The sequence below is a fragment of the Amaranthus tricolor genome, chromosome 13 (genome assembly GCF_026212465.1).
Source record: "Amaranthus tricolor cultivar Red isolate AtriRed21 chromosome 13, ASM2621246v1, whole genome shotgun sequence".
Classification (NCBI taxonomy): domain Eukaryota; kingdom Viridiplantae; phylum Streptophyta; class Magnoliopsida; order Caryophyllales; family Amaranthaceae; genus Amaranthus; species Amaranthus tricolor.
In genome coordinates, this window is record NC_080059.1 from 10,714,241 (window position 1) to 10,728,210 (window position 13,970).

A 13,970-nucleotide genomic window follows, 5' to 3' on the forward strand; every position below is an offset into this window, starting at 1 on the left:
AAAACAAACAAATATATATATATATATATATATATATATATATATATATATATATATATATATATATATATATATATATATATATATATATATATATATATATATATATATGCTGCAGGCCTCCACAAAATCGCAGCATATAGTGCAAAACTATATGCTGCGGTTTTGTGGAAGCCCGCAGCATATAGACATGCACTATATGTTGCGGTTTTAGGGAGGCCCGCAGCATATGGTTCACTTTTCTGCTGCGATATTAAACTGCAGCATTTACAATAGGCCATCTGCTGCTATCACTAATGTTTGGGGCCAAAACCGCAGCATGTTATGGCCAAAAAACCACAGCAAATAAGATTTTTTTCCACTAGTAACTAGAGGAAAGAAAGGGCTCTCGGGACATCAAACCCTTAAAAACTAATGCCACAAACCTGCCTATATCTGAAGCCTTGTGTAGGTATTTAGCGTAGGTTATTAAAGAACGGACACAAGAAGCACATTTTTTATTACTTTATATTTATATGTAGCCAATAATACACAACTATACACATGAAGAACAATAATATCCCCAATTATACTCTAATACTTCAATGCTCCAATTATACAACAATAATCTATATAAACAAAGTTAAAAAATGTATCAAATTTAGTTCTACTTCAATCTCGCTTTCTAGATTCGCTATTGATGCAATTAACCCGCATCACACATATCTCCATAATATTTACTATCGAATAAAGCTTTTTAGTAGGACAATATTATTATCATCATCATATCCAGTAGGACAATACAACGCTTATAAAAACATAATATATTTTAGAATTGTTTGATGAATATGAACTATAATAATTAAAAAAATCAAAAATTAAACTCACTGAGTAAGTTGTCGCTATCACAATATCATTTAATAATTTATTACATGAATCTTATCACATAATAGCCACACTCAATTCCTTCGGGTTGTTCAAAACACTATAAAATATTATTAAATAAGATAACATCAATATAAATTTTATAAAGCCTTTGAATATATATAATCAATTTTTTCTGTTGAATAATCGATACATTTCTCCCTTACCCATAAACAATTTGGTACAAGATATTTCAAGCATTTCTCCGTAACTCATCTGCGTCATGGTAATTCGGACAGTTAAGTAATCGATATGATTAGTTTCAAAACGTTATAGAGCTCCGAGTAGTGTAATTTGCGCATTGTCCTTACGCCTCTTTTAATTCATCTAATATTTCTTGACATAGTAAATCAATCATAAAATTACTCAAGTTGGTATATATAGTAAGCAATAAAAAGAAAACTTCAGTAGACATTAATATGATAACTTAAGTTGGTATTAAAGATACATGAAGTTGTCAAATAGCATATCTCAAATTGACATTAAAGAGTTATCAAGAAGGTATTAAGGATATCTAAACTTGGTATAAAGAACACGTCAAATAGTCATTAAGGATATCTCACGTTGACACTAAAGACACTTCAAGTAGTCATGAAAGAATATTAGACTTCAAGTAGGTATTAAGGTTATCGCAAATTGACATTAAGGAGAATTCAAATAGATATTAATGATATTTCAAGTTGGCATTAAAGACACTTTGCCATTAAAGATATCACAAATTGGCGTTCAGGACACTTCAAGTAGTCATTAAGAATATCACATGTTGGCATTAAGGACACTTCAATTAAATTAGTCACTAAAGGTATCTCGAGTAGGCAATTAAGTTTTATTGTATGTTTACTATTTAGTATTATTGTTTGCTATGTTCACTAGAAATGGTGATGGTAATACATTACAAATTATCCAGCACATTGAGGTATACTAAAATGGCTAGTTGAGGTATCTTAAACCCCTACTTGAACTATCTTAAAAGCCTAATTAAGGTATACTAAATGTTTACTTGACATACTTATGAACCCCTACTTCAACGAAAAACCCATGTTCCAGGTAGTCTTTGGTAGTACCGGAATACACATTACTGCAAAATGATGAGTACCTTGAAGAAGTAGCCATGGAAGGAGAGAAGGAAGAGGAGAGGGAAAAGGGAAGGAGAAGAAAGCAATAAGAAACTAACAATGGTTAGGTCAAATTCAAAAATTAACGCCCACTTAACGAAAAAAATTTAAAAAGTGTAACGTATGTAATTAGCAAGATATGTTGGTGGTACCATTGGAATTACGAAAAATACAGGGGTACCAAAGATAAAGTGCAATAATACGGGGGTATCATTGATAATTTCCTTTAAAATATTTTTCAATCTCTCGTTTGTCTCTACTTAGTTTGATGGTATGAATATATTACATAACATCCCATACATGATGATGAAAGGGTTTTGCACCTATTTATAAACAAAAAAAAAGAAAAATATAAAACTCAATTCTAATTAAATTTCTCTTCTTCACTCATCCAAATTGCACAATGCAATGGTGTAGAATTGAACACATAACCTCCTAAAATTAAAGGGCCGATTCAACATTTAGACAAAGTCAACGATGTGAACTGACATCATTTAACTAATCTACAAACCCATATTCATTAGCATACCGATAAGTTGAGAGATTTTAATGATTAACATCAATCACCCATGTTCAAGACTCAACAACAACATTTTGAAACTGATTCTTTATATGTTCAAAAAACAATGCTAGAATTTAGAAACACACATACTTCCTCGATTCCTACTTCCTCCATCGCTCCTCAAAATCATGTTCTCCCTTTGTCTAACCTAAGTCCATAAACCTTCATCCACTGTACCGCCAGCCTCCATTCCAGCCCCTCCGCATACCGCACGCCATTGCCGCCAGTCTCCATCCAGCAGCCACCAACATTTCCGTACTGCTGCAGACGCCAGCAGGCAGCCACCGCCCACCACCACCAAAGTATGTACTTTTTTTTCTTTTTCTTTCTTTCCTTTAGAGTTTTAAATTTGTGCAATTGTCATAAATTTCTCATTTCTTTGAAAGTTAATTGCTAAATATTGTTGATTCATGATTGATGCTTATACGATACTCCAAACCACATTTGTTAATCAATTTAGGGTTTTTGTTTTAGCATTATGCATTTGTCTCCAAGGATTATTTTGATATTGATTTTGAACTTCATTTTTTGCTTCATCGAATTTCTTCAAAGGATTGAAGAACAAAGTGAATTGTTTCGAGTTCGACTGAGGCTAGTATGGTGCTCGTTATCTGATCGTAATGGCGGTTGCATTTTATAGCTCCATTTTTCAATAATTTTTATCTTGTGAAGTTCACAGAAGATGGAAAATTTCACATTACTCTTTGAAAGAGGAAAGCCTTTGACTTAGAGGTAGCAAATGGCTTGGGTGGTGTTAATTAGTGTTAGGCTACAATGGTTCTATAATATCTAGACTCTTCATTTATCTTGTGAAATTATATATACCCCATCAACCTTTGTTAATAAATTTAGGGTTTATTGGCTTGTACATTTTCAAATTGATTTGGGTTTTTTTGATTTATTGGAATTTTAATTGATTAGTGATTTGATTTTGTTTGAATTTGTTGGAATAAAGTTTAAATAATCAAATAGTTTAGGATTGCAATAACAAGTTTTCAATTTGGTTAATTGGTTTGGCTTATTATAACATTGTTTGCTATCTGATTTTGTTTGAATTTGTTGGAATAAGTGGTCAAATGATGATATTATTAAACGTAGTAAAATCTTACGTAAAGAGAAATAAAAATAATATAACTTTTAGCACTTAACATTATTCTACATTTTTTCTTTTTTTTTAAATATAATGGGCCGGCTAAATTATTGCAGTATCTCGCAAGGATTTGTAAAAAACACATGGGTTTGAATAGTCTAAAAAACCAAATGAGATATGTGAGGGATTATTTAGTTAGTGAGTAGAAGGGATTTGTTCAGTTCTCGCTGTTTGAAATTTCCTCCTCTCTACTTTCCTCAATCTTTACACAGCTCCGCAGTTTTCATGGCATCCACTTTCTCTCCCCCTTTTAAACCTTGAATTTGTACTTGATAATTTTCTTCTTCTTTAATTTATGCTTATTTTCCCCCTTTTTTTTATAAACTTTTTAAACCTTTTTTAGGGTTTGATTGGAAAAATGCAAGGGGAGGAGTTGACGGAACAAGAAACTGCGCTCTATGATCGTCAAATTAGGGTATGGGGTGCCGATGCGCAACGAAGGTATTTGCTAAAAATATTCAATTTTGTTGTTTCATCATTTGCAAACTTTATGATTACCACCTTTGTAAGTTGTACACTATCGCAAAAATTTTGCTGATAAACTTTGAGGAGTTAAGCCCCCATTACCCAAGCTTCAAGAAACGGTTTGAACACTTGTGACCCAAAAAGAGAACCAATGCAACACTAATCAAGAAACTCTAATCCAAGTAATAAAAGAACAATGCAAACCAAACACAATGATTTACAAGGTTCACCCTTAATTGGGCTACGTCCACGGTCTACTTAGATGTCTTTATTGCCTTCAAAGAACTTTTAAAGGAACTACAATGGATGATGATCACAACGATTTACTAGGGAGAGAATGTGGGTTAGAAATCTTAAGGGAACTAATCTATGTGTTGATCCCTATTTATAACATAAAGGGTCAACACTTACAACAAAACACCTAAGTAACAAAAAAGTCCAGTGATATAGAACAAATGACACTTCCAGCACACAAAGCCGAGTCCTTTTTTCCTTCTGCCTCCAAGACCAAATTTGCCTTTTCAAGACTTTTTACCTAATATCCAATTTTCCCCCGTTTCATCTCTTCTTAACCAATACATTTCCAAAGTGGATTAATGACGTAAGTCACCCCTTAATCACAACAAACTTAATGCTTTGTTAAGCACTGTGTATGAATGAATTATTATTGATTTTCTAGTAAATTTTATTGAAGCTCCTTATCTTGGAAAAGTTTGGCCTAGATCTCTTCCTCTTATTTTTGCTAAATTGAACTTATTATTACTGATCTTATGCAATGAACCGGTGTTTTGGATACTTGGCGTGATTGTTGTTGAATTTGATTCTTATTTGGTATCGTGTTATAGGCTTAGCAAGGCCCATGTGCTCGTTGGCGGGATGAAGGGAACAGTTGCCGAGGTCTCTTTCTCTCTTTTCCCTTTGCAAATGTTTTTTATTGCCATGTTGTACTTGAATCTTTATACTTGCTAGTGCTAATCTGAATACATTACAGTTTTGCAAGAACATTGTGTTAGCTGGCGTTGGAAGTGTTACGTTGCTTGATGATAGTCCAGTGACAGAAGAAGCAATGAATGCTAATTTTTTAATACCTCCAGATGAGGGATTCTATAAAGGCCGTTCTATTTCAGAGGTGTGTTGTGACTCGTTGAAGGATTTCAACCCAATGGTTCATGTCTCGGTAGAGAAAGGTTTGTACCTTTTGGAGATTACACTATGTGTGTATTTTTTTAATTGGATAAAATTTAATTCTGGATGATCCAGTGACCAGTCTTTCTTTGGTTTCCAATCGATATAGGCTTTTTGTTTAAAGTTTTGGGTAATAGTTAGTTTTTTCGCAGGTGATTTATCAAGTTTCAATGCAGATTTTTTTGAGAAGTTTGATGTTGTTGTCATCAGCTGTTGTTCTTTAAGTACAAAGGTAGGGGGTTAGTTTTCTTTTTAGTTTGTTCTCTCATTCACTAATGTTGTGACCTTCATGCCATGTTGACCAACCAACATATATATGTTTTTCCTATTGTACCAAAATTTCAGAGCGCGATCAATGAGATATGCCGAAAGTCGTCTAAGCGCATTGCATTTTATTCAGTTGATTGTCGGGGCTCTTGTGGTGAAATTTTTGTTGATTTACAAGAGCATTCATGCACAAAGGTTAGCACTTTCCTTTTGGAATATGAATTTGCATATATATAAAATGGCCTCTGTATTTCTATGTATAATTTGACAGCTGATCAAGTTGTGTGTCTTATAGCTAACTTTTCTTGAGTGTGCAATCGTTGTCTGTGACATTATAGTCTGCATCTGGTCTTCTGTAGTGCTTAAGATACAAGGTCTACAAAACGTATTCTGCTTTGTCAGTATCATGTGGCTGAAGTTCTCCTATATCCTAGATGGTGTTAACATCAAAGCACCGAGGAATAATTATTGACAGAACTGTGAAAGTAAAAAGAAAAAAAATGATATTTCTCTCGTGTGTGTGTGTGTATATATATATATATATTGCTTCTAAAGAAAGAAAAAAATGATAGGAAATATTACGATAGAGAAAAATTAATGGCTGGGTAAAATGAACTTCATGTTACTTGTGAACTGTGATAAATTTGTGCTTTGTATTAGATCACACCATAGTGCAAACATAAGGCTGCATCATATCGTATAGGCCATATCGTAAAGGTTTTCGAATTTACCAAATCAGTTATACCAGCGTTGTAAAGGTGTAAAAAACCCGCAATTTAGGTCGTTTCAAGCGCTATTTCATGGTTTAGGCCGATATTTGGCGATATGATAACCACATCACAATGTCTTGCAACCGCGACCGTTACTGTATTGTTGCACTATGGATCACACTCTGCTCCTTAAAGCTATTTATGTTCCTTTGTGCCAGCAAACGTGTGTGTGCATGTTCATGTTTATTATTATTAGATTGCAATGCCTTTGAATCTGATTAAGTGCTCTTCTTATAGTAGTCTTGGCATGCTCCATTATTTGACACATTTTAAACAATGTGGAATTTATTTATGTTTTTTTCTTTAATTTTCTGCTTAGTTTAAGTGTTTCTGTTTTTACATTTGCAGAAGCTGGCCAATGAAACTGTGGAATGCATCTTGCAGTATCCTAGTTTTGAGGTATGTGCCTATAATTGTTCGGTCAAACATCAAAGAGCTTATGGTTTTTCCCTGGTGTTTCTCTTTTGTGTAGCAACCCATCACTAAGACCTATCGCTCATGGCAGGAAGCAATTACATTACCCTGGAAAATACTTCCTAATCATAAGCGAGTCTCCAAACTTTACTTTGCGATGAGAGGTATGGAGTGGAACCTTTTCAATTATTCTCAATGTGCCTCCTACTCTTTGTGTATGTAAAACTACTTTTCTGTGGAGTTGAATTTGTTCAATTATTCTTAAATGTTAATTGCTCCTTTCTGTAATTTGTGAATTGTCTGTCATGATCTGTTCGTGAACAGTATAGGCTTTCTGGTCTTGTATTCATTGTTGGTAGTTATTTCTAATATCAAATTTTGAACTTTGTAACACACAACTTCTATTGGTCATGGATAACTTGCTATTTGGTGCCTTTTCAGTCATTAGAAGATTACTAATATGTCTGATTCCTGCAGGTATCCAATCCGATTAAATTTATACAGTTTTCTACCAAACAATATTTGTTTTGTTGAAAAATTTCTGTTTTTTTTTTTGGTAAAGCCTATGTACTTATTAATTAATATTTTCTTACAAGTGAGGATAGCCAGCCTTTTCATGGTGGGAGGGAGCTGGGGTATGTGAAATCAGGATCACTTTTTAGTTGCAGGGCAGAAGAATAGTGAGATCCTGTCTTCTGAAAAGCCAAATTTATACACTTTATGGCTTGCCTTGAATCCATGAAATATTTCTAAAAGAAAAGTTTATTAGGAGAGTTTTCTTGGAGGATTTATTCAGCGGATGATCTTTCCCGTTCTCAAATTTGGCTTGTTATTTGAATAAACATCTAAAAATTATGGCCCATTGGTGGTTGAGGAAGAATATTGTCGTGTATTGGTATTTGAACATTAAAACTGCTCAACAGATATGTGCACTTTTTATTTATGTGAAATTGCAGATAATGTTTGCTACTAAAAGTCGATAAGAAATAACTGTTTTGTGTAACAAGAATAAGGTTGTAGATTCCGCTACTTAATGACATTGGGGTAATAGAAGTTTATTATTGGTGTTTTGGATGGAAGGAGGGTGATGTGAAGAAAAAAAATTGTGATGTAAAGAAAATATAGTTTGGAGGAGATATAATTACAGGAGTTAGATGGGTGATGAGATCAAACTAAGTCACACAACTCACGGGAGGGGTACTTGTGAAGGAAGATAGTTGATATGGGTTCTTGGCGTAATTACATCCCTCTTTGAGGGAAATACATTATCCCATTATATAGCCTACCCTTTTAATGGCACAAAGGCTGTTTTGGTTGACTCTTGCTTTACTTAAAAAAGAAGTGCTTGTGTTTTAATGAACCGTATTACTAATAATACCTCACTATAAGAGCTTTTTCTTTTGTGACGACAAACACTAATATGGCCCGTTATTCATTACCTAGTGCTTAAGTTACTTGATACCATTAAGTTGTGTTGACAAGACAACGGTTAGCCTTTGACTAGGAAAGTTGCTATTAGCATGTTTTGTCTACAAACCAGCTCTTAGCTACTTAGGCAACCAATTATTTGTCACTCTTACCGCTGTTGCAACCCCTTTACTAATTAGGTTATTTGTTTGAGGCCTGGTAATCCACAAATTTTTTGGGAATAATAGAAAAAGGATGAACAGAGAGCATTTATATGCTTGTAAACAATAGGAACAATTGACTATATCTACATTATGAAAGTCTAGAGGCTAGAGCTGACTTTTCGTTTGAGCTTACCTTGAAGATTGGTGCTTTGAATGATGAGTGGATTTTAGCTGAGGCCTGATAGTGAGTTTAGAGGGGAGTTGAAGGATACAACAACAAGCCATTATTTGCCATGTGGCCCTAGCCTAAACAATGTTTGAGAGGGTTGGATATATGCAACCTTAGCCTTGTAATAACTAGAGGTTGTTCTTGATATGCCTTTGGAAGGGGAGTTGAAGGGGGTCTACGGGGAAATTGGTAGAAGCTATATAAGATTTCTCTACGACTACCAGAGACGTCATATAAGATTTATCATTGAATTGAATTTGAAGTTCAGTCTTCTCAATTTCAATCTTGGAGAAGAGACCTTTAGAATGTTGGTAGTTGTAAGTTGTAACTTGGAAGTGGTTATATTTACACTATGTTTGGATAATATTTTTGAAGAGAAAAGAAAGGGAGGGAAGGGAAAGGAAGAGAAGGGAAAGGAAGGGAAGAGAAATGGAAGGAAAATAGCTCTTGTTTGTATAGGAGGGAATGGAAGGGAAAGGAAGGAAGATAAAAATTTTCTCTTCAAATCTTTCCAGTTTTAGAGAGATTGGAACTTTAACAAAAAGTATCAATTAAATCCTTCCAATTCTCCCCTCCAAATCCTATCCCTCCCATTTTGCTATCCAAATAAGAGATTCTTTTTCCCTCCAAATCTCTCCCCTTCCTTTCCATCCAAACACACCCTTACTGTGAAGCATACTAAATTAGGGTTCAGTCTATTTTTTGGTTTCTTGCTAGTTCTTCTGGACAATCTCAGTCTATTCTTGAGGAACATGGGCGAACAAAAATCTTTCTTTGAGTGAAATTATGAGCGCTTTGTTTCATTGATTAGAGAGCAAAATAGCTGTTTTGTCATCCCTTTCAGACAAACATATCTGCAACACTAATAAGAGATAAGCCTAAATGTAAAACTAATCAGTCTTGGCCCATTTTCCCTGTTCAAAATTTGTACCTTCCGTAGAAATTTCTGTCACTAAATCATTATTCCTTAATTGCTCTTTTCGTTGTGTACTACTCCCTTAGTCATCCAAAGGTTCGAGGAGTCAGAAGCACGTAAACCTGGTGAAATCTCACTTGCTGATCTTCCTAATGTTTTGAAGCTGAAGAAGGAACTCTGTCAAGCACAGGTATGCTTAATAAGCTATAACTTATTACTTCAAATCATAGAACCTTCTGTTTGTTATAGTAACTTCCTTTGTTATTGCAGTCGTTCAACGAATCTCAAATCCCTGATTCTCTCCTAGAGAGATTACTATTGGGTAAATTGGAGTTTCCTCCCGTGTGTGCCATAATTGGTGGGATTCTTGGACAGGTAACCCGAGTCTAGTTGTATCGAATGCTTATTTAGTTATCAAATACAACAATGTAAGTTTCCTGATAAAATCTCGCAACTTGTTTTTCGAATTTCAGGAAGTAATTAAAGCTATTTCACGCAAAGGACAGCCTATCAAGAATTTTTTCTATTTCGATGCCATGGATGGAAATGGTGTAGTTGAAGATATCTCGAAACCAAACCCGGCTAGTTGAGCAGCTTCTTCACTGTTAACTTAAATTCATGTGACTATAGTTAGAATGGTTATGTCTTATTTCTTATGGAAAGTAAATTATGGGCAAATCTTGGCTCCTTAGCCCTCCTAACCTGATTCTGTATTTTTAGTGAAATCTAATTTATGTTGAGATCTATAATATAATTTTTTAACCTTTGGCGTATTTACAGTACAAACCACTTAACGTTAAAGTTATTGTTTAGCATTATAAATATTAAATGGTACTCCCTTCGTACATACCAAGCCACATTTAACTTTTGGTATGGAATTAATAATGTGATATGTAAGCCACATTACAAGTAGTATCCCTCCACACAATATTTTGCATGTAAATGTTTGTTTGGAGGATAGGAAACAATTCAGTTGTTCATTTACAAATGAAATTTTGTTGAAATTTTTGTAAAATTTCCTTAAAATTCCTTCTATATGTTGGTGCTCTAGAGAGTTTGAAATCTGAATCATCCCCAAAGAGTGTGCAAGACTACAACTTTAAGTTGACCTCCATGATCATTGGACATGAGGAGAAGACCCTATGCCTTACAAGATCCCTCAAGTTGGCAAGTATACTAAGTTAACAACATACATTATCCGTACTTCCTATTTGTACTGCCATTCATTATTCTCATATATATTCCTCCTTTTTATCCTTAATTGTATTCATTATTCTGGTAAAGGAAGTTGATTGTCTTCAACAACTAAGAATCTGGTTTCATTTGACTCTTCACTTCTTGAATAGCTATTTATTGTTAATCAGACATTTTGAATTCATATCTTTTGTCTCATACCTTTTGCACTTCCTTTATCTCAAAGAATCTAACTAATATTGCATCACATGCGTCAGCATTGTAGAGATCTTCGAATAAATTCCCGTGTGGCAAAGGTGTAAACTTACTGTGTTTTGGGCCGTTTTAAGGAATATTTTATGCTTTCGACTGATATTTGATATACGATAATCACATCTCTCTCATTAATGCATTATATGTTACTCGAACTCTTCATTTTGCTTCACGTATCCGTGTTTGAACCTTGCTCGGATATTGGTATGACACTTATTAGACACTTCATTTTAGGGATAAAATTAAATATTTAGACGTATTCGACACTTGGACACGTACTAATATTCAAAATTAGTACCCGAGTCCAAGTACCATAGACTGCATCACCTTGTCCATTATCATTACTACTATAGAGTTCATATATTTTCGACATTCGACACATTTATTTTCTGACTTCAACCCCTAAAATTGAATATATGTAACCTTACTATAATGATATCACAACATTGTTTCTGAATTGCTGATATTACTAGTGACATTAGGTATAGGATTTCAAAAAATCTATAACTCATGAGTTAAAAAGTCAGATAGTTTTTTGTTATGAATATGCCTTCTTATCATGATTTAGTGGTGTAGATTATGATCATAAGACATGACCTGATATCCAATAGACAGAAGAGTCATCACATAAATAATCAGAATCACAAAAGGTTCTTTAGCTTTCACAGTTTCGAGAATTATACCTTATCCTTCAGACTTTCATGCATGTCAGTTGCTCCCACTTAAGCAAAGTTTGAATGTTTGGATATACGCATTCTGACCTTTATTAGTGATAACAAAAAGGTTATTTTCGATTGATCTCTGATAGCAAATATTATAATGTAACTTCACTTAAATAAGAACACCTTATAATACAAAAATGTCAAGGAACAATTCAACCAAAAGCTTAAGCTGATGGTTGAAGCCCTAAGATATGTCATATATTCTAACACACCCCCTCACACAAGAGTCCTTTGGGCTAGAAGTGTTGATGCAGGCATACAGCACATACCCTCCTCATACTTGTCGCTTAATATTCCACTTTAAATAAGATGTGGTTGGGATTCGAACCATTGACCTCTTATCACGCTGGCTTCTGATATTATGTCGTGGAACCAATAGTTGATGATTGAGGCCTCAAGATATGTTATATATGCTCTAACACACCCCTCACACAAAAGCCCTTTGGATTGGAATTGTGGATGCAGACATGCAGCATAGATCCTCCTAATACCTGATGTTTAATATTCTAGTTTAAATGAGGGATGGTTGAGATTCAAACCATTACCTCTTGTCACATCGACTTCTAATAGCATGTCAAAGAATCAACTCAACCAAAAACTTAAGCCGATGATTTCAGGCCCCAAAATATGTTATATACTCTAACAGAAATCCAACATTGCCAAATTCAACTCAAAAATTACAAGAGTGCTAAAAAAAGGGACAAGCTCATATCATTTCAAAATTTGATAATGGATACTTTGAGGCCATTGGTAGATGAAATGCCTGTAGTAATATTCATTAAAAGCCAATCAGATCCTGTAAGCCATTCCATGAAGCAGCTTTTTAGTAGCTATGGTGCAAATCCTATAGTGTATGTGCTGAATAAATTAGAAAAAGGTCAAGACGTCAAATATGCCCTTCAAATGATGGGGCAGAACCCAAGTAATATTCCAGCCATTTTTATTGGAGGAGATTTCATTGGTGGAGCTAATGAAGTTATTGGCCTTCAAATTCGAGGGGAACTTGTGCACAAATTGATTAATGCTATAGCTATCTGGGTTTGAAACAAGAATCAATAATTAATCATATTATTTATTTATCTATTGTATTTTTTAGTTCGGAAAGGCTGAGGAAAAGGGAGAGCTATAGGATCTCATAATATGGGATAGTTATAGACGATGCTCCAACTGAGACAAAATTTGATTTCTTTATATGTAAGGTGGTTTTTGTTGTAGTGATATAACTTATAAAGAAATATTACGGTTTAAGTCACGTCACTATAAAAAAAATGTGGCATGTAACTATATTTAGGCACGCTTATTTAAGTGTGGCAAACTTTTTTGCAATTAGACTCATTTCTTGCGTTTTAAGCACGCTTATTAAGCATGAGAAATAATAGTCTCACTCATAAGCATGAGTACAAGTCAATTAAATACTGTTAAAATGTTATAAATTCAGCCACACGCCACACGCCACACGCCACACTAATAAGTATGGCTAAAGGTCTAAATGGATGATTTTGCAGTTACAACGTATTTTAATTGTGATAAATTCAAAAATACTTACAAATATAAAGTATTTCCAACAATAATCACCCATAATTAACAATGGTGCAGCTATTCACGTCAATATTTTATTATGTATTCCCTGTTTCTTTAGATGCTACAAGCCAACCTTAAAGTTTGCTAATTTCTTAGAAATGTAAGATATTATCAAAGTTGACATTCTTTCCACACTAAACATGTACTCGTGTCAGAAAAATATTACGATCATAATTGCTGAGTGCATGTAGGATATATTCAAAGGCTTAAGGCATGTACCAAAGCATGAACTAAGCAAAGAACATAACAACAAAGCAAAATGGGGCTACTCCAGCTGATGCTCGTTCGAGCACTCTGTTGCTCGTTCGAGCATGCCTTGGTTCGTCAGTCCGTTTCTTCCAAAGCCTTCTGTTTGATGTTTTAGTGTTTTGCTCGTTGGAGTACTTTGAGATTTTCGCGTCAGAAAGTTTCTAGAAAGTGATTTTGCATATGCTCGTTCGAGCACCTCGGAACAGTGCTTCTGTTCGTGATATGAAACTTTGTTTCATGAAATAAAGTGTTGTTATGAACGAATGTTTTACATCATAATTAACTGATAATCATCAGTTATCATTGATGTATGGTTTTGGATGAATCCATATATTACTTCAACTCTATAAATAAGAGTGAGTGCATGAAAATCATTTCATGTCTTAGAAATATCAAATTCTATCATCTTTCTCTCAATCTCTTGA

The 13,970-nt window shown here is 34.1% G+C and overlaps 2 protein-coding genes across 4 annotated transcripts; both read left to right on the plus strand.

Annotated features, from left to right (window-relative positions):
* The first annotated feature begins 2,602 nt into the window (after positions 1-2,602).
* LOC130797786 (SUMO-activating enzyme subunit 1B-1-like) lies at positions 2,603-10,318 on the plus strand. 3 transcript variants are annotated; one of them, XM_057660534.1, is made up of 11 exons: positions 2,603-2,882; positions 4,074-4,171; positions 5,041-5,092; positions 5,187-5,382; positions 5,533-5,612; positions 5,726-5,842; positions 6,766-6,816; positions 6,923-6,995; positions 9,634-9,737; positions 9,818-9,922; positions 10,021-10,318. In XM_057660534.1, exons 2-11 carry the CDS (start codon positions 4,089-4,091, stop codon positions 10,135-10,137), a joined length of 978 nt encoding a protein of 325 aa, XP_057516517.1. In that variant the 5' UTR covers positions 2,603-2,882; positions 4,074-4,088; the 3' UTR covers positions 10,138-10,318. The 3 variants fall into 3 exon arrangements, with proteins under 3 accessions (XP_057516517.1, XP_057516518.1, XP_057516516.1); XM_057660533.1 differs by having other exon boundaries at positions 2,639-2,882; positions 6,890-6,995; XM_057660535.1 differs by lacking the exon at positions 4,074-4,171 and having other exon boundaries at positions 2,638-2,882; positions 6,890-6,995.
* A 2,126-nt stretch (positions 10,319-12,444) lies between these two features.
* Positions 12,445-12,759, plus strand: LOC130797787 (monothiol glutaredoxin-S6-like). Its single transcript, XM_057660537.1, has one exon. It carries the CDS (start codon positions 12,445-12,447, stop codon positions 12,757-12,759), a length of 315 nt encoding a protein of 104 aa, XP_057516520.1.
* The last annotated feature ends 1,211 nt before the right edge of the window (positions 12,760-13,970 follow it).